Source organism: Watersipora subatra, chromosome 1 (genome assembly GCF_963576615.1).
Source record: "Watersipora subatra chromosome 1, tzWatSuba1.1, whole genome shotgun sequence".
NCBI lineage: Eukaryota > Metazoa > Bryozoa > Gymnolaemata > Cheilostomatida > Watersiporidae > Watersipora > Watersipora subatra.
Window position 1 is genome coordinate 68,608,531 of NC_088708.1, and position 25,131 is coordinate 68,633,661.

Here is a 25,131-nt window from a genome sequence, read left to right on the forward strand (position 1 = left end):
TAATGTCTTCTAAGCAAAGCTAGCATATTTGAAATGATTGTTGTATGTAGATAGGGATTTATACCGGTATTAACTACCATGTTTTGCAAATATCGAAAACTTCGCACTGTGCAAATCCTAATCAGAACGTACTGCGATGTAAGGAAGGCTCTCTCCAATGATATAAACCCCCACGATATAATGATAGGAAAGATGTTTTATATCATTGCTCCCCCTCCCACCAGATGTTGCGCATTTGCATTATCATTCCATGAGCGTAAAGTACTCCAAGAATATGAGAGTTTCCGGCAGGCAGTTGAATATTAGTTAGAGCTTTTCGTAACGTTGTATTTGTTTCCTAGTCGCTATTATCACCAACAGTCAAGCTGTTTCCTGCAATTACTACAGTAGATTGAAAGTTTCGATTTTTTTTCGTATATTACCAATTAACTATTTGATTAGGGGCAAGATCTATTCAAAATTGCAAATGCAAACTTACCATGTCAGCTGATACTGCCAATCTTCGAAGACGTGGTGCAGCCGCAGGGGAATATTAGCAGTAAATTGTTACACTTCATGACCAATCAAAATTCAAGTGGCAGATATACATGTTTTAATATTGATGTCATGTGAATATTAGCAAGACTATAACTTGGCACAAAATCTTAAAAGATGGTTAGACAATCAGTCAATAGACGATACTGAATGAGCCTTGGAATATTAAAGCTAGGCAAGTACTGTAAGTATAAGATGAAACAGAAACACTTAACATGTGTCAACCTCCTATCATCAATGACCTTCTACTAAATCAACTTATAGCAAAGTTGACAAAAGCATATCATCTACTCAGTACAGAAGGCAGTAGTAAGAAGCTCATATTAAATAATACTGGTAGAAAGGAATAAAATGTAAAAAAAACAAGAGTTGACGACTAAAATTACAGCTAATGCCCCATCCCTCCGTGTGGCACATGCACCTGCCATAACTTATAAATTTGTCAAAATAATGCACATAAATAATTCATTTTTGCAGGGCTATGGCGTATCCTCTAGAAAAATGCATGTGAGTGCTGCATAGTTTCACCTTCATCAATTAGAAATCTGTTATCTTAAAACGGGTGAGCTGAGATAAAGTTCAATTTCTTGTGACAAAATGGGCACAAGATTGTCTTTGTGGTATGATATGAGATGTGAGACATTGTCGAATGCTCTATCCTTGGTCCGAACCTAAAAAGATGATCAGTTACATGTTCCATAACAGAGAATAACAAAAGTAAGCAAACACTAAAATAAAGTTTGGCTTGATTTTTCCAACAGTTGGTTTTACTGACAGTGTACTAACATAGACAGCTGACACAGGATAACCAACAAGATAGGTCAAGGTTCTATTGCAGTTTTACCTGGAACAGTCAGAGCTGTTACAGTGCATCCTCTGGATACAATTACCCTGATATGCGATTTTGACACCTTATGAAAAGGAACATGATGATTTTTTCACCTCACCATACAAATCTTATTTCAACATACGGATTCAACAAAATTTTCGACCAAGTTCAAATTTGGCATGTCAGTGTGCTTATGACGTACGTCAAAATAATCAAAACGTCGAAATGCTGTTCGCCGAAAATATTTTCACAAGGTTTGAAAGAGACACGATGACCGATTTCTCCGAGTTCAGAAATTTTGTATATAAAACAGTAATATTTTCCCTTTGAAACCAGTAGCAAAGTTGGAGTTGCAATCCCTTCAAACAGAAGGTTAGTGGTCAGACAACCTCCTTTAACCTGCTAACAAAAATCCGCTTCATTATAAAAATATCATTCAGGCTTTCTTGCCGAATTAGATTGAAAAAGGTTTTAATGAGATCAGCTAAAATCATATTGAAAACGAAGCCATAAACTAACAGGTGATAAAATTTCAGTGATATAAAGTTGAAATTCAGTAAAATAGTTAAAAATACATACTAAAACTTAGCTTTCAGTATGTGCTCAGTAAGCTAAACTTATTTAAAGTGAATTCAAAGTTCTGTCTTGAAGGTAAGAACTCTCTACGGTATGCACTGCACATTGCAATGTTACATCTTAATGCAGGTCATAACCAATAAATACACTAAATATAATAAAGTTACTGTAGATAACTATAGTTATTAAGGTTAACATACTATTTTGTTACTAATTTTTAATATGTACAGCACTGATATAAAATTTGGATAATTCTAACAGGGTATGTCTGTATTATATAATTACTATGGTTTCTATACTCCTTCATACAATTTTTTCACCCTACGATCCCAACCCTGGAATGGATTAAAATCGTATCCTCAGGGTGCACTGTACTTCATATGTAGTTAAGCCTTAAAGTTCCTACAGAAATGTACTTGATTAACATTGACCATAACGGAATATCCAAACAAGTTTTTCTGGTACAACATCAGTACATTTAGTTTTTTGCTACAGTATTTGAGCATAATTATTGTTTAGTATCACACAAAGACATCAAAGCTAGTCAACTCAGGTGAATTATGAGCAGTACTGGTAGACTTACCACTCCCTCTGGATCCACGAGCAATAGATGTACTACAAGGCCTCCTTTCATTCCGCTTAATACGTACTGACCAGCTTTGTTCGAGCTCTCCCTCACCAAAAACTCTCCATCGCAAGTCAGCATTCGCTCAGCCTACATCACCATTATAGTTTTATCAGTCTACTGTTTGAGCCTAGCGGTGCAGCCAGAACAGTCAAGCTTTAACGATACTCACCGCATGCCGAGTGAGTTTGCCATGAAACCAAGGCTCGTTTTTTGGAGAGTTCAGATCTGGCAATTCTGCGGCTAAGGAATAGGCATTTTCTGGTTGCTTCTCGGATGTGTTTTGATAAAGGGGACTAGCTGGGTGCGTATCGCCTGGCTGGAAATCATTAGCAGATAATGGTAAGTTGCTGGGGCGAGCGGAGTAATGGTCAGGTAAAGGTGGAATGGGTGGCGGTTGAGAGTCTCTTTCCTGTTGCCGTATTTTATCTATCTCGACCCCTTCATTATAGTAAGTTGGCTCGTCATCTCCCCACGCAGATTCATCACCCACCTCAACTTGCCTACAGCAACGAACAGCTAACCGATTCAATGCACACAAACACTGACCTTCAGACAGGTAAATGCACATGCCATGAGTTATTATTCCTCTGTCGGTGCTCAGGATTTTGCCTACTAAATTACACAGTCTGAAGACATGTTCTCCTGTTTCACGGAGAAATATAATCATTGATGCTATAAGCACAAATAACTAGGATTACATGAACTGGTAAGTCAAGTATCTCATGCTTACCTGTCTGGTACAACAACTGGCTGCTTCTTTCTCTTCAGCATCTGTTTGTACCGCAATTCAAAAGCTTGTGCTAGATAAATAAAGACCGCAGAATAAGTGGGTGAAACTTAGACTCCTGACTAAATCTCATCTCGCAGTATGAAGCATTGGTGAAACTGTGACAATTATGGAAGAATAAAAATACAAGTGACTAGAGGTATGATGAGAAGTTCTGCTGTTTCTGGCAATCCAGGGTTTTCGTTTCATGTCTCAAAGGTGACTATACAAGAAGTTGACATCAGCATGACTAATGGCATAAGAGCCAAAGTTTTTGGAACACGCTTTTAATAGATGATGATAATTCCGAACAACTTAACATCGTTTGCAGCATACTGGATTAACAGCTCCACAGAAGCTAGCAGCTCCATAAAAAGCTAGCATCTCCATAGAAACTAGCCTCTCCAAGATGTTGTATAGCTAACAAAAACACATTAGAATTGCATCTGACTATTATAGTCTCAGTGCCCAACAACCGTAATAAATCAACATTATCAGCAGCTGGTTTGAACATACCACAGCGACTTCGGAGTTGTTTGATCCTTTATCTAATAAAGGAGCACAGAAAAGATAACCCCAAAGATGTGACCGTAAGTAGTGAAACAACTGTTTCATTCGAGCTGTTGGATTTAGTGTATAAACTACTTTAATAAGCATACATAAGAAACATGGTCCAACAATACTATGTTAAAGGAGTTTAATGTGACAAAGATATGTAACACTCAATAGCTCAATGCAGCTTAAATTTGTTCAAGTGAACCGCATATACAGTAGAGCATAAATGTACGGCCACATGTAACGAATTATTCGTTCATTCTGACCGAAATCACGAAATAAACAGAATTGTCTGAGCTGTGCGTGCACACCGAATTTGTCGACGAAACGCTTTAAATTGGCTAAACAATTTTTTGAGCATCCATGATTCTAGCAGCTTTTGCAATTAGTATAGTCCGAGACACGTATAACGACACAATAAAAGTACCAGCGCAATTCAACATGGTACATACGATGCAGCTGCCTAAATTGTGTTATTTTTGTATAGCGAGCACAATTCTAGCAGCTTTTGCAATTTATATAGTCCGAGGCAAATAACGCGACACGCAAAAAAATATTACGACAATTCTTCATAGTAAATACGATGCATCTAACTTGATTGCGCCAAAGAGGGCAACTATTTCTACTCCGGGACTTTTGTTTCTAAAAAGAAATGATTATTATTAAAAAACAAACTATTTGTAATCATGCTGTCCAAACAATAAAGAACCGACAATAACGCAATTAAGGCAGCTGCATCATATGTATTATCTTGAATTGCGTTGATACTTTTGTGTGTCGCGGTACGGGTCTTGGACTATACCAATTGCAAAAGCTGCTAGGATCGTGCTCGCTAAAATAAAAAATTGTTTAGCCAATTAAAAGCGTTCAGTCGATGAATTCGGTATGCATGCACAGCTCAGATAATTCTGTGATATTCGGCCAAATAAAGCTGTGAATTTCGTGAATTCGGTCAGATTGAACGAATAATTTGTTATGTGTGGCCGTACCTTTATTGTATCAACCAACAGATGGATTCAACCATAATGTTTGCTAGAGCTGTGAATACACACAGTAGAGCCGACACAGTATTATGTATAGGCCTATATATGACATATCCATGTATTTTTATGCATATTGTAGAGTGACAAATTACAGTCCATATATATGAGCATGAATTCAAAGGATAGCATAAAACAAATATAGCGAGGCAGCGCTTTAGTCTGAACATAATCGACACTTTATGTTTTGAGTTATTACTCAAAGAAATTAATTGATTTATTCATATAACAACAGGGAAAGGAGTACGCAATATTCTTGAGTATTTTAACTATCAATTCACATCTTTTTCACTTTATAATTATATGGAATTGTTTTTGCACAGAAACAGCATTGGTGTCTGCTAATAAGGAAGACGCTTGCCAACCTTAACTAGCTGTTGTAATACAGTGGAACTTCTACTCACAAAAGACTCTACATATGAAGTTTTTTATATTATGAAACGTCGTTTCGAGAAAATTATACTTCCTCTCATGAAAGATATTTTTAAATATGTAAGACCAGAAAGCCTTTCATATTTTGGTTAAATTTCATAATTATTGGTTTGTTTTATGCCTTAGCCCGTTTGTTTCCCGTAGATACGAGGTACAACGCGTCTCACTCAGTTTCATTTGGAAGCGAAATTCATTACGTAATCGACGGGTTTTGGTTTCATACCTTGCATAATTTGGAGTTATGATGCATCACATACAGAGCAGCACAACTTCTGTTTCTAAAAATTCAGCTTCTGTGTTTTTTGTATGCTGACAGTTAAGGCCAACAAGGTAAACAAACAAATCATTCATAGTTTTTATTCATTATTTCTCTGTCTTTTCTTCTCCATATGTAATTTTTCTATTTATCATACAGTAATATAATTTTAACACATATTTTTTACAGGTTTCAACCATAACATTTATAATTTATACAAATGTTATAGGTGAACTTTGTGAGAGCTTGAAACGGATTCAGACATTTATATGGTAAAATAGGTTTCTACTCGTGTAATTTTCTAGTTACGAAACGGCTCTTGGCATTAATTTCTTAGATAGAAGTTCCACTGCATTTCCTTATTGTTAATAGTTTGCAGTACTATGCCTGATGTCGTCATAGCAATCACCACTGATTATTTAGTAGATTTCGTTTGCTATCCTAGTAACTACATGTATTTTGTTTTTAATAATTACTTATAGTTTGCGGTAATCTGACAGTAAAACTGATTTTTGGCAGTGTTATAATGACAATTTTTATAAACCAAAAAAGCCCAATTAATTTTTATAGTAGTTCTTTTAAATTCTAAAGCTCTCAGAAAGTGCAGATATTTCTTTACAATGATAATATGAAATCTAAAGAACCGAGAAAATTTAACTTAGAGTTCACAAAAAATTTCTATACAAAGATGCAACCTGAACACATCCTTGAGTCTATAGAATAGTTGAACCTAAAAACAAAAGCTGACAGGAAGTAGTTATCTAGGTTTCAGCGACTGTTCAGAATCACAGTGACTAAAGTCGCACCTCGCAACTGACACTCAATTGTATCATTCGCACTAGAAGAGCTAAAATACCCTTAAATCAATTTTGTTAGAAATTTATACTGATACATAAAATCGCGAACAACGACTATAGACTATTTTAAATATTGGCACACTACTTCCTCAAAAAGAAAAAGTTTTTGGTTTCCAATGAAGTATAATATAAATGGTGAAAACTCACCAATCGTGTTGATAACTCTGGTGGCTGAGTCACCATCACATTCCAGGACATGACAGGCCCTCTGATTTGCAGAGTCCTTTGCCACATAAGCTACAAATTCTGCGGTTTCCTGTAATCAGACAGAGCCAGTAGAGCGTGTGCATTGAGAGGGAAGCTTGCGCTTATTGGTCTAATCAAAGAGGTAGCTCTTGCTCACCCAAATGCATCGAACTGGGTGGTAGACTGGCTACTGGGAGTAGCAGAATGTGCGTACTTCCATAGCACTAAACTAGCTTTATTTACTGACAATGGAGTCCGAACTAATGATGAATAATAGTGCCAAGAAAACACACCCATCCAGCATGCATCAATCACTCTAGTCAGCTGCTATCAATAAACCTGACAAATTTGTTCTATATTCAACTTTTGCTTTTACTAGTGTGAAGAGTGTATACACTAGATGCCTTTACTAGTGTAACGAGTGTACACTAGATGCCTTTACTAGTGTAACGAGTGTACACTAGATGCCTTTACTAGTGTAAAAAGTGTACACTAGATGCCTTTACTAGTGTAACGAGTGTATACACTAGATGCCTTCACTAGTGTGAAGAGTGTATACACTAGATGCCTTTACTAGTGTGAAGAGTGTACACTAGATGCCTTTACTAGTGTGAAGAGCATATACACTAGATGCCTTTACTAGTGTGAAGAGTGTATACACTAGATGCCTTTACTAGTGTGAAGAGCATATACACTAGATGCCTTTACTAGTGTAACGAGTGTATACACTAGATGCCTTTACTAGTGTGAAGAGTGTATACACTAGATGCCTTTACTAGTGTGAAGAGTGTACACTAGATGCCTTTACTAGTGTGAAGAGCATATACACTAGATGCCTTCACTAGTGTGAAGAGTGTATACACTAGATGCCTTTACTAGTGTGAAGAGTGTATACACTAGATGCCTTCACTAGTGTGAAGAGTGTATACACTAGATGCCTTTACTAGTGTAACGAGTGTACACTAGATGCCTTTACTAGTGTGAAGAGTGTACACTAGATGCCTTTACTAGTGTGAAGAGTGTATACACTAGATGCCTTCACTAGTGTGAAGAGTGTATACACTAGATGCCTTTACTAGTGTAACGAGTGTACACTAGATGCCTTTACTAGTGTGAAGAGTGTATACGCTAGATGCCTTTACTAGTGTAACGAGTGTACACTAGATGCCTTTACTAGTGTGAAGAGTGTATACACTAGATGCCTTTACTAGTGTGAAGAGTGTATACACTATATGCCTTTACTAGTGTGAAGAGTGTATACGCTAGATGCCTTTACTAGTGTGAAGAGTGTATACACTAGATGCCTTTACTAGTGTGAAGAGTGTATACACTATATGCCTTTACTAGTGTGAAGAGTGTACGCTAGATGCCTTTACTAGTGTAACGAGTGTACACTAGATGCCTTTACTAGTGTGAAGAGTGTACACTAGATGCCTTTACTAGTGTAACGAGTGTACGCTAGATGCCTTTACTAGTGTAACGAGTGTACACTAGATGCCTTTACTAGTGTGAAGAGTGTATACACTAGATGCCTTTACTAGTGTAACGAGTGTACACTAGATGCCTTTACTAGTGTGAAGAGTGTACACTAGATGCCTTTACTAGTGTGAAGAGTGTATACACTAGATGCCTTTACTAGTGTGAAGAGTGTATACACTATATGCCTTTACTAGTGTGAAGAGTGTATACGCTAGATGCCTTTACTAGTGTGAAGAGTGTATACGCTAGATGCCTTTACTAGTGTGAAGAGTGTATACACTAGATGCCTTTACTAGTGTGAAGAGTGTATACACTAGATGCCTTCACTAGTGTGAAGAGTGTATACACTAGATGCCTTTACTAGTGTGAAGAGTGTACGCTAGATGCCTTTACTAGTGTGAAGAGTGTATACACTAGATGCCTTTACTAGTGTGAAGAGTGTATACACTAGATGCCTTTACTAGTGTGAAGAGTGTATACACTAGATACCTTTACTAGTGTGAAGAGTGTATACGCTAGATGCCTTTACTAGTGTGAAGAGTGTACGCTAGATGCCTTTACTAGTGTGAAGAGTGTATACACTAGATGCCTTTACTAGTGTGAAGAGTGTATACACTAGATGCCTTTACTAGTGTGAAGAGTGTATACACTAGATGCCTTTACTAGTGTGAAGAGTGTATACACTAGATGCCTTTACTAGTGTGAAGAGTGTATACGCTAGATACCTTTACTAGTGTGAAGAGTGTATACACTAGATGCCTTTACTAGTGTAACGAGTGTACACTAGATGCCTTCACTAGTGTGAAGAGTGTATACACTAGATGCCTTCACTAGTGTGAAGAGTGTATACACTAGATGCCTTCACTAGTGTGAAGAGTGTACACTAGATGCCTTTACTAGTGTGAAGAGTGTATACACTAGATGCCTTTACTAGTGTGAAGAGTGTATACACTAGATGCCTTTACTAGTGTGAAGAGTGTATACACTAGATGCCTTTACTAGTGTGAAGAGTGTATACACTAGATGCCTTTACTAGTGTGAAGAGTGTATACGCTAGATGCCTTTACTAGTGTGAAGAGTGTATACACTAGATGCCTTCACTAGTGTGAAAAGTGTATACACTAGATGCCTTTACTAGTGTGAAGAGTGTATACACTAGATGCCTTTACTAGTGTGAAGAGTGTACACTAGATGCCTTTACTAGTGTAACGAGTGTACACTAGATGCCTTTACTAGTGTGAAGAGTGTATACGCTAGATGCCTTTACTAGTGTAACGAGTGTACACTAGATGCCTTTACTAGTGTGAAGAGTGTATACACTAGATGCCTTTACTAGTGTGAAGAGTGTATACGCTAGATGCCTTTACTAGTGTGAAGAGTGTATACACTAGATGCCTTTACTAGTGTGAAGAGTGTATACGCTAGATGCCTTTACTAGTGTGAAGAGTGTATACACTAGATGCCTTCACTAGTGTGAAGAGTGTATACACTAGATGCCTTTACTAGTGTGAAGAGTGTATACACTAGATGCCTTTACTAGTGTAACGAGTGTACACTAGATGCCTTTACTAGTGTGAAGAGTGTACACTAGATGCCTTCACTAGTGTGAAGAGTGTATACACTAGATGCCTTTACTAGTGTGAAGAGTGTATACGCTAGATGCCTTTACTAGTGTGAAGAGTGTATACGCTAGATGCCTTTACTAGTGTGAAGAGTGTATACACTAGATGCCTTTACTAGTGTAACGAGTGTACACTAGATGCCTTTACTAGTGTGAAGAGTGTACACTAGATGCCTTCACTAGTGTGAAGAGTGTATACACTAGATGCCTTTACTAGTGTGAAGAGTGTATACACTAGATGCCTTTACTAGTGTAACGAGTGTATACACTAGATGCCTTCACTAGTGTGAAGAGTTTACACTAGATGCCTTTACTAGTGTGAAGAGCATATACACTATATGCCTTTACTAGTGTGAAGAGTGTATACACTAGATGCCTTTACTAGTGTAACGAGTGTATACACTAGATGCCTTTACTCGTGTGAAGAGTTTACACTAGATGCCTTTACTAGTGTGAAGAGCATATACACTATATGCCTTTACTAGTGTGAAGAGTGTATACACTAGATGCCTTCACTAGTGTGAAGAGTGTATACACTAGATGCCTTTACTAGTGTGAAGAGTTTACACTAGATGCCTTTACTAGTGTGAAGAGTGTATACACTAGATGCCTTTACTAGTGTAACGAGTGTATACACTAGATGCCTTTACTAGTGTGAAGAGTTTACACTAGATGCCTTTACTAGTGTGAAGAGTGTATACACTAGATGCCTTCACTAGTGTGAAGAGTGTATACGCTAGATGCCTTTACTAGTGTGAAGAGTGTATACGCTAGATGCCTTTACTAATGTGAAGAGTGTATACACTAGATGCCTTCACTAGTGTAACGAGTGTACACTAGATGCCTTTACTAGTGTGAAGAGTGTATAGGCTAGATGCCTTTACTAGTGTGAAGAGTGTACACTAGATGCCTTTACTAGTGTGAAGAGTGTATACACTAGATGCCTTTACTAGTGTAACGAGTGTATACACTAGATGCCTTTACTAGTGTGAAGAGTGTATAGGCTAGATGCCTTTACTAGTGTGAAGAGTGTACACTAGATGCCTTCACTAGTGTGAAGAGTGTATACACTAGATGCCTTTACTAGTGTAACGAGTGTATACACTAGATGCCTTTACTAGTGTGAAGAGTGTATAGGCTAGATGCCTTTACTAGTGTGAAGAGTGTACACTAGATGCCTTTACTAGTGTGAAGAGTGTATACACTAGATGCCTTCACTAGTGTGAAGAGTGTATACACTAGATGCCTTTACTAGTGTGAAGAGTGCATACACTAGATGCCTTTACTAGTGTGAAGAGTGTATACACTAGATGCCTTTACTAGTGTGAAGAGTGTATACACTAGATGCCTTTACTAGTGTGAAGAGTGTATACACTAGATGCCTTTACTAGTGTGAAGAGTTTACACTAGATGCCTTTACTAGTGTGAAGAGTGTATACACTAGATGCCTTTACTAGTGTGAAGAGTGTATAGGCTAGATGCCTTTACTAGTGTGAAGAGTGTACACTAGATGCCTTTACTAGTGTGAAGAGTGTATACACTAGATGCCTTTACTAGTGTGAAGAGTGTATACACTAGATGCCTTTACTAGTGTGAAGAGTTTACACTAGATGCCTTTACTAGTGTGAAGAGTGTATACACTAGATGCCTTCACTAGTGTGAAGAGTGTATAGGCTAGATGCCTTTACTAGTGTGAAGAGTGTACACTAGATGCCTTTACTAGTGTGAAGAGTGTATACACTAGATGCCTTCACCAGTGTGAAGAGTGTATACACTAGATGCCTTTACTAGTGTGAAGAGTGCATACACTAGATGCCTTTACTAGTGTGAAGAGTGTATACACTAGATGCCTTTACTAGTGTGAAGAGTGTATACACTAGATGCCTTTACTAGTGTGAAGAGTGTATACACTAGATGCCTTTACTAGTGTGAAGAGTGTACACTAGATGCCTTTACTAGTGTGAAGAGTGTATACACTAGATGCCTTTACTAGTGTGAAGAGTGTATACACTAGATGCCTTTACTAGTGTGAAGAGTGCATACACTAGATGCCTTTACTAGTGTGAAGAGTGTATACACTAGATGCCTTTACTAGTGTGAAGAGTGTATACACTAGATGCCTTTACTAGTGTGAAGAGTGTATACACTAGATGCCTTCACTAGTGTGAAGAGTGTATACACTAGATGCCTTTACTAGTGTGAAGAGTGTATACACTAGATGCCTTTACTAGTGTGAAGAGTGTATACACTAGATGCCTTTACTAGTGTGAAGAGTGCATACACTAGATGCCTTTACTAGTGTGAAGAGTGTATACGCTAGATGCCTTTACTAGTGTGAAGAGTATACACTAGATGCCTTTACTAGTGTGAAGAGTGTATACACTAGATGCCTTTACTAGTGTGAAGAGTGTATACACTAGATGCCTTTACTAGTGTGAAGAGTGTATACACTAGATGCCTTTACTAGTGTGAAGAGTGTATACACTATATGCCTTTACTAGTGTGAAGAGTGTATACACTAGATGCCTTTACTAGTGTGAAGAGTGTATACACTAGATGCCTTTACTAGTGTGAAGAGTGTATACACTAGATGCCTTTACTAGTGTGAAGAGTGTATACACTAGATGCCTTTACTAGTGTGAAGAGTGTATACACTAGATGCCTTTACTAGTGTAAAGAGTGTATACACTAGATGCCTTTACTAGTGTGAAGAGTGTATACACTAGATGCCTTTACTAGTGTAAAGAGTGTATACACTATATGCCTTTACTAGTGTGAAGAGTGTATACACTAGATGCCTTTACTAGTGTGAAGAGTGTATACACTAGATGCCTTTACTAGTGTAACGAGTGTACACTAGATGCCTTTACTAGTGTGAAGAGTGTATACGCTAGATTGTATAGTTATCTGATACATACAGTGTCACCTCCAGATGCGAATGATATCTCCTCCATGCTGTGGTGTAGAATAGTGCGCTTGGTGTCAAGAGAGACCATGCTTATGTTGTCTGTGGTGATTGTCAGCGTAACATCGTGTCCAGCGTGTGTGAGATTGGGAGGCTCACTGAGATGCTTTGCTACCTTCTTATCCTGTAAGATGGTAGCACCAATAGGAAAGTTCTTGGACAACATGGCAGTTTCTTATTTCCTACACATACTCCTTGGGAATGCGCGTGACAAAATATCAACAAGATATTTCTCGTGTAATGGAGTAGGCGTGTAGATACACTTGGTGTTGTTCTCTACACGCAGCTTTCAGCTATATGTGACCCGTATGTGACAGTAATTATTCTATTGATGACCCGCAAACGCATCTAATAATAATATTTTCAGCATACGGTGAGGATGTTGAATGTGAGGCAATCGCTAGGTTATTGTAGACTACATACAAACAACATAATCTTTCTAGATTTACAGCTATAACGCATATGCGTTTATCCACTATCAAAGCAACCCTAGCTGGTTAGCCCGTACCTCCCTCAAGGCAAAAACTACTGGGATTTTATTAAAACTGTAAAGGTTATGTGACGGCGTAAATTCGAACAATTACAAACAATCCTACACATCGACTAGCAAAAGTTTATATTCATAAAAAACCTGTAGATTTTCACACACCTCACAGTTATTCCTTTGTGACTACAAAGTGTATGAATTTGAGAAACCTATCACAAATAACATGATGAACTAACGACTGACCCAAAACTGGCCGTACTAAATATCTAATATGGCAGCGATACTGATATGAATGACCCGCTGCTGCAGTTTATCAAAGGTTAAAAGTGTCACTAGTGATTACTAAGTGCAATCTCTCACAGATGTATCTAATAATCAGAAAGGTCCTTTGACGTGATAGCCACGGGAAAGATTACTGTCAGTCAAGGTTGAGATAGTCCCATTGTATGGGTATATCTCAAATCATATGATGTGGTCACTGCCTAATGATGAGTCATTACATCTTTGTAACAGTTCTATTTAAAACTATTTATAGCAATGAATACTGCGGTAGCAATCTAATGCGTAGTTAGGTCTGATGATTGGCGACACCCCAGTCCCACAGCAATGTACGGCTAGAAGACAACTTAAAGACAACCCGCACAATGTTGCTAATTACTAGTAGTATATCCTCTGGGCTCTCTATTCGTGTTTTTAGAATTAACATGATGCTATTCTGCAGATACACCTCCACAAATATCCAGATAGACACTTATAGTGCTTTGAACCGATTCTTTACCTTTTTCTTCCGATTAGTTGATTTGAGTCCTGCAGCCTCGGCCACTCGGCATATCGATTCTCTGCAATGCAGCAATAAGGTACTACAGTTTCAGATACTCATTTGAATAATCTACTGCTTCACTTAAATCTATGCCTTCTCCGATTTCAGTTCACACAAACTACTACTAGTCAACAGTGCTGCTATGCGGCTTAGAATAACACAATAAAATGATAAGCATTGATAGACTGTTGCATCTCCTATTTTGTAGATGGTTATGGGAGCTCAAGTGCTTCCTTAGCCTGGTTCCTTTATACACCACAAGCACTGGTGGCAAGATCGCATGGCTATTGGCAATGAACGGGGAACCTACGCGCCAGTACCACCGGTAGTTACCGGCGGTCAATGCAAGAGTTCAGAGTTGTTCAACTTTCGCATGGAGCCACAGGCAAAACCTTCCCGAAATGCACTGTACAGGTGAAAGTCAGAATTTTTGAAACGACATGATGAACGACCATTTTTATGCGATCAGTAGTAACGCAGCTTTATAAGTGCAGCTAACACAAATCGCCGAGCCTAGCCCGCAAGTGTTTTGCGATGGGTTTCGCACCCAGTATGGGAACTATCCTTCAAGCACCAAAAGGCTGGTTCACACTATATCGCAGTATCTCGGCGTTAATGCCACAATACATCGGTGATCCTCGAAGATAACGATGTTTACACTATTACAGACCTATCCCATTTGCATCAGGAAATACTCCGTGACGTAGTGTTCCCATTTCTCTTTTTAATTTTTCGCAAAGAAAGTTAAGAAACCTCTTTGTTTTCGCGAGCTGAAATTAAATATTAGTCCCGCAGTGACTATCATAAATGGATATGAATAAATCACGCTATCCGCGAATTACCATCACCAAAATGGTTCACATTTGAAAGGCGCTCGGCAAAATATCAGGAAAATTTGACAGCTGCAAACTTTCGTGACCGTCTGCGTTGCTTCGTCGATGCCATTGGTTCACGGTTCACGTAATCGACGATGAACGCCGAAAGAAAAACGTTGACAAACAGCTATATAGTATGAACCAGCCTTAGACTATAACATACTGTATCAGTATATTTAAGTTAAGATCAGTTTGTAGTCACTAACGCAATGCTTTCACAGCTAATAGAGACAACAGCAGTAAGTCTAAATCGCTGAAAAGCCCAGCTCTCACACAAATCTAATTATCTTACGCATTATCATTATCATAAGAAGAAGACAAATATATATGGTTTGTTGTTAATACTCATCAATGGTGAATCACTGATTAATGTTCTATGCAAACAAGCACTGAGCTAAAACAGCTAGTAGTTCCTTGTATTGACCAAGTCACCAGGTGCGAAACTGATAAGTTCTGTTTAAATAAGGCTGCTATGGGAGCCTCGGATGATGAGAAGAGTCCGTAGCGCAGACCACAAAGGAGCAGACCGCAGAGCGTATCACTAAATAACAGTCTTGTTATGACAGAGCAATGGATGACACTGTTATGGTCGACTAGTGTGAAACTGCATTTCACTTCTTCATTTTATGAGTTTGATGGGAATAAAGGAATGTTACACAATGAGAGACCTACCCTTGGGGAAATGAGACACTCTATAGTCTATAAACATGACGTTAAAGTAAGGTCACGAGGTCACCGGCTACCACCGCTGCCTTGTTGTTTGATAAGAAAGCAAAAAACGATTATTTCGCAATCAGAGACCACATAATGGTAAATTTCTGAACCTAGTGGTACTGCCATACTAAACTTAGAGACGCTTTTGTAATCCTAACATAGTTTTCAAGGACTAAAATGTTATGATTAGGAATTTCTTTTTATCCCAAATTAGCTGCTACATTGATACACAGACCAAGGAGCAGCAAATCCAATTATTACCAATGGATTTGTATGATAAAATAGTATTCAACCAGAATTCTAATAGCAATTAACAATAATTAGTCTTTTACAGCCACTTTTGGATGTCAGAAATTCACAAAATGACTAAAAAATGTAACCGTTAAACAACAAGGATTTTTATAAAGAATATTCATCTAAGAACCTGCCCTATGAAAGGCCAGATGATGAATGATTACTAATATCCAAAGAGTACAGTCGTATCCAGTCTCTATTCAAGATCGGTTGTTCTAACCACTACAGAAGCCATTCACAGAAATTTAAGAATAAAATTTCATTTAACAAATTTCAAATATATAGCTAAAAACAAAGTGACCAATTAAGTCTAAATGGTTAGATTAAATATAGGAGAACAAGTCAAATGATGTTGCTATAACCCTACAGCGGTTGATAACCAAAGTCAGTTAACAGTTTCTAGGCAACTGCTTAGCCCATCCACTAAACATGCTATCGGCACTACTCCATCACCCGTTGGGGCAATAATCTCAAAGTTAAAGAATATGGGCTAGATACGACCAGTTTGTTGCACAGAAAACCTGTTAATAGAAACAGCGTGCAAGAAAGATTTCTCCAAAACAATTACTGCTTATAGATAATACACTGACATTCTGCTTATAAACCCCTGAGAAAAAAATCACTGGTTCGCTCTTAGCGCGTGCAGGCCATTTGCCTCTCATTCGAATGGACACACCAAGTGTGATAAAAAGTAGTTTATAATAGACTTCTGTTAAAATCTAATGACATGATCTTTTTGTGCACTCATGAATAAAAGCAGTTTAACATCGTCAAAAAGCGGCAATAAACACAACCTGTTGGATGCAAACCCATAGCGTCTAACATGTGCGGTATTAGCTCTGTGTTGTTAATAAAACCTACATTTAAAAATGTCTAACGTAGTTGGTAGGTTACAGAAAGGACTCTCACTGACACGCCAACAATACTAACAATAATAAACAGCAAACTCTAGGCTATATGATTGGGCAGCATTAGACTCTAATTATATAATGTAAAATTTCTTAACTCTGAGATTTATAAAAAGAAAATACCTGAGCCCAGGCTATATAATGCATAGCGCAAAGCCCTGAGCATGTGGCTATACTGAACGGGAATAACAGTTTGAGGTAAAGCAGACCACAAACACTCAGTCATTAGTACACGAGTCGAGTCGTCAGAACATGAGTCGTTAGTACATGAGTGTTAGTACATGACATTCCGAGCAATTATCTATTTCGCCGAAGGAACAAAAAAATTAGCTCTCTGAAATCCGGCAATCAACTAATGAAACAGTATGTTAATGCACACAAATGCAATTAAATGTAGCGAGCCAAAGATGCATTAACGAATTGTATTTGGGCTGTCTCTCACCTTGCCACTGCTGTTCGTGAGTCAAAATCCAGAGTTTTCATGGATACAATCACCTCCATGCAGCCAACGTACTGGGAAATGAACATAACGCTTAAGATTATCGATTAAGATCAATATTAGATAGACTACTATGCAGGAATAACAATAATACAGTAAGTTAGATAAAGAAGGAAATGTATCAGAAAAGTTTCTTGATTAGCGAAATAAATAACAGGAAAGGATTGATTAGGGTCAATAGCACTAAGGTTAGTAGAAAATAGCAATGGTTGCGCATTTATTTCCTTGTAAGCCTTATAATTCCTTGAATATTACAAACTCTTTCCAAGTTGCAACACAAACCGTAGATCACATAGAGATACGTATAGTATACATATTTCAAAAGAACACTAAAACAGACACAGAGCTTTTTAATGAATTTGATCAGTGATAGGAATTTGCAACTGTTTGTCTTTAAATAGAACTGCGACAGGTGGCATGATAATGATCATCGTACTATTATATTAGAGAACAAAAAGTAGCAGTTCAATTGTGACTTCTTCAATTTAATATCTTCAAACCGGACTAAAGACATACAATATTGGACTCAATAACAAACTCACTACCAAGCCCTCATCCTAAACAATGCGCAATGTAATGTACAACTAGATGGTTTCGTAGTTTACAGTAGCGCAGAGGGTACCCTTAGCTGGTCAACCGCAAAACAATGCTTTTTCTGCCACATACATACCCGAACTATGTAGCTAATTCCAGACGGTCGCTCCAATTGGTTGGCAGCGTGTATCCATCCATTTTCAGGCTTGTTAAGACATGTGCCAGTTTTCGACCACTCTTCAGCCCGCGAGCCGTTAGCGCCGTATTTCTTTTTAGTTGCCATCTAGCGGAATTTGATCGCTCGCCTTCTTAATACACTGCAGAAAAATAGGGAAACAGTTTCACATAGGCAAGTTGATGGAATTGACTGTCAAAACCATTAAATAGCAATTGTATTAAAAGCTATGGTCGCATCTGTATTTGATTGGCTTTGCATCATATCATGGCGAGCAATGATAAGTTTATGTCACTTCCTGTGTGAGTCAGAATAGGAAAATTGAAATACTTCTTAAATATGCATATGCGTGTGCTGCCATCTTGTAAAAGCTAATATTGATGTTGTCCAGTCTATGCATCGAGAGGATGAACATATGTCAAGAATAGTAAACAAGGTAGCAAACGCACCGCAACACCAATCCTAGAAAAATCCATGTAAATTTCCAATCAGGTCACACACTAAATGAACGAAAGTTTTTATACGGATTACATATGAAAATAACTGCATAAGGCAATTGTATAACTCAATTCACTTTGCTAACTTCCAGCTCTCTAGCTATCTATTTAATAATTGATGTTGATATATACATATCTGTTATTGATCAGTCCCGATGCAGAACTAGGAGTATAAAGGTGCAGTCTAACATTTCCATGTGCATTGTCAAACATATCTATTTACTGTATAATTCAAGACAACTAATATGAATTTGCAGCACAAACAGCTTAAATAATATTGAAATTGAATAGGCAGCTGCCTTCAGTTATAAATTAAATCCAAGTAATGTTTATTCTTTCTAGATGAGTTTTCATTCTGAATGCTGCTATGGCTACTAGGTTATTAATTGTTAGGTCAGGTTACCTGATGTTTGCTAGTGCGCAGTGAATAGTAAACCTAGTTTTCATTCAGATTTTGACTAAAATAGGTGTTCGAGATGACTTTATTGAGACTCCGTCAGGATAATGACAAATAACCTTTAATTATTAACTTCATAAAAATGATTTGCAAATTTAAAATTTTACAACAAAATATTTTTTGAAGTCAATTTTAAAAATTTAGCACAAAACTGACTACTTAAACCCTTAACCTTTTGACCGCAGCATTCTTCCTAACGCCAAGTGCTGCGGCGCCACATTTTATTCACTCAAACACTACACATTTTTTTTGGTTTTTGCTCTGTTACACATCTCATTAGAACCCTTTACACAACAGAATATGACCAATCATCGTGCCTGTATTGTGTGACCTTATAGGAAACCAGACAAAGCCGAATGCAAAAAACTTGTTTTTGGAAGTAAAAATACCACTCTCTGGGCTCTAGTTCATATTTCATCCATGCTGGCTGTTTTATTTTGCTGCCTAAAATGTTAAGATAACGTGAAAACAGTTTGGACACGCTAGAATAAATTAATTCAGAGTTATATAACGTAATAGAAATATAATAAAACCCGGAAATACAGCTCAGAAAAAACGTAAAATCGAGGGACAAATAAATTTGTATCATTCAAAATATGATTATCAGTAGCAAAAACCTCTTAAAATTAAAGACAATGAGTGCTCCCACAAAAAATATTTTGAATTTAAACTAAATGACATGGTAACAATGTTAGACATAAAACACCATACAAAACGTAAGTCCTTTTTATAGAAATGAATGGTTTCTGATAATTTACCTGGGCAAAACAACGTTCTTTTCTGTTGGTGAGAAAAGCAATTACCAAGCAATATAGCATTTCCTTTAAAACAATTCATTGGTGGATACAGGTTTAGACTGTCTTGAAACTCGAATTAAGGGGGCTGTCACGAAGCTTTAAAAGTATCCATAAAGTTTTACAAAGCGTTTGCAACATTGCGATTGAATGGGTACTGCTTTACCTATATCCACTATCCGTTATCTTTTACCACTATTAATTAAATCCTTGTTCAAAATGTCTAAAACTGCATCAAAGGCAATATAAATATATTTCTACTGTAAATATATCAGGTTTGTAGATATTTTATAAACATGATATGCTCATTCACTGCTTATTAAGTTTCTGAGTCATTGTAGATTCGCAGAAATGCAAAATTGGCACTATGTCACAAAAGCATTTGTGCAGAAATGCGAAAACAGCACTGAAGGAGTTAAAAAAACAAGCTATGAATTTAAAGTGCTACTGATTTAATAATGTAATAACTATCAATAGTAATGGCATGTTTCTGTCATGTGGTGACAATGCTTGATAGTGTTCTCATGTTCTAGTAGAGAAACCCACCGCCAGGACTAGTTTTTAAAAGCTACCTTGGGTGGTCCTAACACTTATCAAGGAGTTCTTCTGGGACGGTCAGATTAACCCGTAGGGGTGCCTCAAGCAGAGTTGTACAAATCGAGTTGTACAACTCGATTTGTACAACTCGAGTAGTACAACTCGAGTTGCAAACTCGGGACACTATAATTCGCCATTAGCTCTGGTTTTACAGTACATACATACATAGTTTAATTTCTATTAGCTAACGGGTGCCTATTGATGTACTATTGTTAATATAGCCAAATCTACGGTTATGCTACCGTAATACCAATATATTGCACCTTACTTTTACAAACTCGAGTTTGTAAATACAACTCGAGTTGTACAACTCACGTTGCGAACACGCAACGTGAGGCACTGTAAGGCGCCATACATTTCACTTGCCCAATGTGCGAAGGACAGAGGTGGATCTTTACGTGCCCACGTTGTCAATATAGTACACGGGGTCTCCAGATCCAAAAGACCCAGCAAGTTAGAGTTGAAAGCTTGCTGAGAGCTTTTTGTCAGATCGACATTAAGCAGGACTTGAATCACCAGCCCCATGGTTGACAGTCAAAGACGTTACCACTAGACTACCCTGACATCTAATACCTATCAATACTACAGCATAAAATGGGTGCGTGCGTGCGAATACATGCAAAATACAAAAACTTTTAACAATATATAAGATACTCCAGTCCCAAACGAAAGACAGATGTAATTGTTCACTTTAGTATCCAGTAATATTGTAAATCAAATCTGTTTAATATTTCATAGTTTCTTTTATTAAATATGTAACAGATGCATTGCTGTTCTAAGCCATTTTGTCAAATTTAAGCAGAACTAAATAGAGTTCTTCTTGTTAACAGGTGCAATTTATGAAATTGTGACAATATTATGAGCAAGATCAGTAACTCAACTAATTTGGCATTTTTTGGCAGAATAAAGCATAACCAAGAATGGTTAACGTTGCACGTACATAACGATTTTCATACAACAAATTCAGAGCCCATTTGCAGACAAAACACTGTAGATTAAGAAATTGCTAAAACGTCTTCTCAATTTTTCTAGTCTTTTCCACCAGTAAAGTACTAGTACTTGACTTATATATTCTGTTAAAACAGTTAAAATCAAAAGTTGAAACAAGCAAAAATCGCAGATTTTTGTCTTGTTTCAACTTTTCACAATATAATGACATGAGATAATTAAACATATCTAGCAATAAATTAGCTTTAGGTTAGAATTTATATGTTCTAAGATTATGTGCGGGATTATTACCTTAGGTTACACAAAAACCGTAATCCCCACAAAGGTTGTCTTTCACTAATGAGACTATTGTTTATTTACATGCTATAATAGAAACACAGTCAAAGAGGTAAAAAGTAAAAAACTAGATTTACTGATGCAGGGTAAAAACGGTAGACGTGTAAAATTCAAAACGAATCATCCAAGACAAACATCGATCACGCAGGCTGCTCTGTACATAGGAGAGCAGATCCTCGATTGTTTTAAACGCACACCAACTCAACATAATTAAACCGCAAAAGTTTCAATTACATTTTAATGTTAGGCTTGCCAGTCGACACCTATTCTCCAAGCAACATATACACAGGTTTGTGAGATAATGAAAGGATTCGACAAATAGCTACAACATTAAAAAATTACTTACTCCTTTTATAAATGTGTTGCTTAAAATGGCGATTTTCACAAAATCGACTACAAAAATTTAGTCCAATCTTGTAACCGAGAAAATACACCTATTGAAAATTATTCCTTCCCGTTGATGTGCTTGAAGCATGAAAAATAACTGTTTGGTAGTTAGTCTAGAAAAGCCGTGGATTGGAGTACCGGATGTCAGTGTTCAATGATTATTCGTGGGACCTTAGCTTCTACATGCAGTTTAAAGTTATAAAACTTAGGTTAAAGAACGTTACATCATTCACAGACAACTCCTAAGTACTCACGCCTTGGATATTTATGACCAGTGCATAGTAACAAAGGACGCCTGAGCGATATACTAAAAGTACAAGTATTGGGAAAAGTCACAAAAAGATGGTAATCGTGTCTGTTTCACTTCATATTGTGTCGTTCTCCAACCAAAGAATGTTTTTGTCCAATAATTTTATATATTGATGCATGTATGACAACCAACATGGTTTAGAACTTTAGAGCTATACCCACGAAGAAACTATGTATACTATATACATGGCCATACATACTATATAAAACACCACTATCAGATAATATCCGCTAACCAACTGAAAAAGGTGTAAACAAGCTAAATTTTCTGCGGCACTAAGCAAAGTGCCCTGCTTTTAAAACAAAATATTACAAATTTAATTTTCACCGGTATCCAACAATTCATATCATACCCAAAATTACTGCAACCAATGCAAGATCAACACTACATTTTTTTTAAATGTTGTTTCAACAGTGCTTTAGCATTACGAGCTCAGCTTTGCTAATTCAAGCCGTAAACAGCGAAAATCGGTTTACAGTCTCAGTCTATTTTTTTAGATGCTAGATGTACCTATGATGTTGCTCTCTATGTTTGGCTATCAATGGCCATCTGGCTACCATGCAGAGCTTGAGTTGACAAAACATCTGTCATAAATGGCCAAACTATTGCTCCTCAGATTAATTTCATATAGCAAATCAAAATGGCTTTTCCGATTAATCAAATTCAAAATATTGAAAAATGAAATAAAACACTCAATGAGATTTGGTCTATAGCCTACTTTATAAATTAAAAAAAAATTTTTTGCCTCACTTGAGGTTTCAAGGATTAATGATGTTAGTTATGCAAGGCTGTAAAAGCTAACTTGTATTTCGAAGCAAATTAATATCCTTATCAAAATACATTTTTATTTATTCTACAGACTAAACTAATATAAAAACTTTTCAATAAATACTTTATATTATACATTATATTACATCATATAATTTGATACGTTAAAACAAATGAATGATACAAAACTTTTTAAAAGCTTCTGTGTAAAAAACTAAATTATATGCAAACAATTAAAATAATAAAGGAATAATCAGTTTATTGTTTCAGTCCCTTAGAGACACTTGAGCCAATGTGTTGGATGTACATAAATTCAGAAATAGAAGTCATAATATAAATGCACACTTATTTTGATTTAAATTTTTTGAAGCTTTTAGCATTGTGTGGCTAAAATTATGTTAAAAAATAGAGGTGATTGTAAGTAGAGGATGGACAGTATTTGTATGAACACAGTTCTTACAAATACAAACACAATTGTTACAGATTGTGAAGTACCATGTCTATAGGACCAAAAACTCAGTTATTCATAGACTTTCAGGCAATACACATATCAGGCTATACACGTTAAATCTGTTTGCAAGCCTTGCATATAAAAAGTACATCTGTAAAAACATGTACAAGTAACTCTTTATAAAATTCCAGTGGTAGTCTTATGTGAAACGTTGGATTGTTTATAAGCTGTTTACAACAATTCTTTTGACTTTCGTAAATTTGTCTTAGTTGTTGAAGCTTTAAACGTTTCATAAAAAATTGTTGTCAAAAGTGTATGAGTTCCTTTTGATTGACAAGTTTCAAAGGAACCCAAATCTCAGCGTAGTGTAATATATTTGTTCCGCGAGGTCTTCTATTGCGTGTTAATAAATCAACAGATGAGTGTATTAGTGTATTAAAATAGTATATACCTATACTATATCTAGTATATATTGTATATATACTATATATAGAATATATACCATGCTGTATATAGCATATATAGTACACCAAAAAACTGTGTTATTTTTTATAATAATACAACACCTTACAGACGGAATCAAATCATCAAACTGCTTTGAGAACTCTTAGCAACCAGACAAGTAACAAATGACGTTGCATACACAAATCATAAAGTGGTTAGATTTTCATTAAAAATTATTGACATTTTAGCCTGCACATTGCTACAGCATCTCGTACCAGTGACAGCATACTACCCAAGTAACAATAGAAACCTGCATGAAGTTGAGAGATTATGGTTTGGCTTTTATAAAGTTAGACTAGTTTTTAAAGCATTTCACACTTAGAGCAATGAGAGGATAAACCTACAGTAAATTCTGCTTAGATACGAATTAAAACTTGGATTATTTACCAGAAGTAGATAATTCACTCAACTGTAATGCATAGATAGAAGTCTGTAAAAATTGAAGAGTAGGCAGCTTAATGTATCTTCATAGTCTAACAATCAACTTTGGCTACCAAATGACAATATATTGTCTCTTATAAACATAATATTACAAGGCAATCTAACCAATATTTTTAAATATTTGTTATGGAAGGTACTTTGAATCGTGTGTTGGTAATTATTGTATGTAGCTTTATTTTTATGCTTACAGAATTATGTAGACTTGCTGATTAATGTGTACAGGTGGTTGTCGCCATAAATAATATGCCTGTCAACCTAAATAGAGTACTGCATGATGTGAATATTGCGAAACATTAAAAAGAATCAGCATGTTAACAAAGAATATGTGAAAGATATTATAAAATTTATGATGCTAAAGCAAATCTATTGGGACATCACCATTATAGTGTACTATAATTCAATGAACAGAAAGAGTAACAGCTAAAAGTTATGTATTACAAATACTCTGAAGCAATGTCTCCTGGTATTCTTGCATAATACTGTAATTGTTTCAGCAAGCTGTCAGCATTCCATTATTTGTGAGAACTTATTATGTAGTTCAAGACAATAATTATATTAAACTCAAGCTACAGTTGCAAAATGAATAATTGCAGCATTTAGGCACAATCAGA

At 36.6% G+C, this 25,131-nt stretch overlaps 1 protein-coding gene across 1 annotated transcript; it reads right to left on the reverse strand.

The window, feature by feature from the left end:
* Positions 1–575: 575 nt before the first annotated feature.
* Positions 576–22,147, reverse strand: LOC137386085 (SHC-transforming protein 1-like). Its single transcript, XM_068072765.1, has 10 exons — positions 22,006–22,147; positions 17,992–18,172; positions 17,265–17,335; positions 13,990–14,050; positions 12,678–12,848; positions 6,621–6,729; positions 3,298–3,367; positions 2,737–3,067; positions 2,523–2,654; positions 576–1,205 (listed from the first exon to the last, which is right to left on the reverse strand). The coding sequence occupies exons 2-10, from the start codon at positions 18,136–18,138 to the stop codon at positions 1,083–1,085; spliced, it is 1,215 nt and encodes a 404-aa protein (XP_067928866.1). The 5' UTR covers positions 18,139–18,172; positions 22,006–22,147; the 3' UTR covers positions 576–1,082.
* Between the last annotated feature and the right edge of the window lie 2,984 nt (positions 22,148–25,131).

Bases quoted from the DNA above. Each gene is read 5' to 3' on its own strand.
- LOC137386085 (XM_068072765.1), bottom strand. From the start codon at position 18,138: ATGGCAACTAAAAAGAAATACGGCGCTAACGGCTCGCGGGCTGAAGAG. The intron at 17,336-17,991 runs GTATGTATGTGG...TTCATTTCCCAG, and splicing joins GAATTAGCTACATAGTTCGG to TACGTTGGCTGCATGGAGGT. The intron at 3,068-3,297 runs GTAAGCATGAGA...TCGTTGCTGTAG, and splicing joins CCAGTTGTTGTACCAGACAG to GCAAGTTGAGGTGGGTGATG.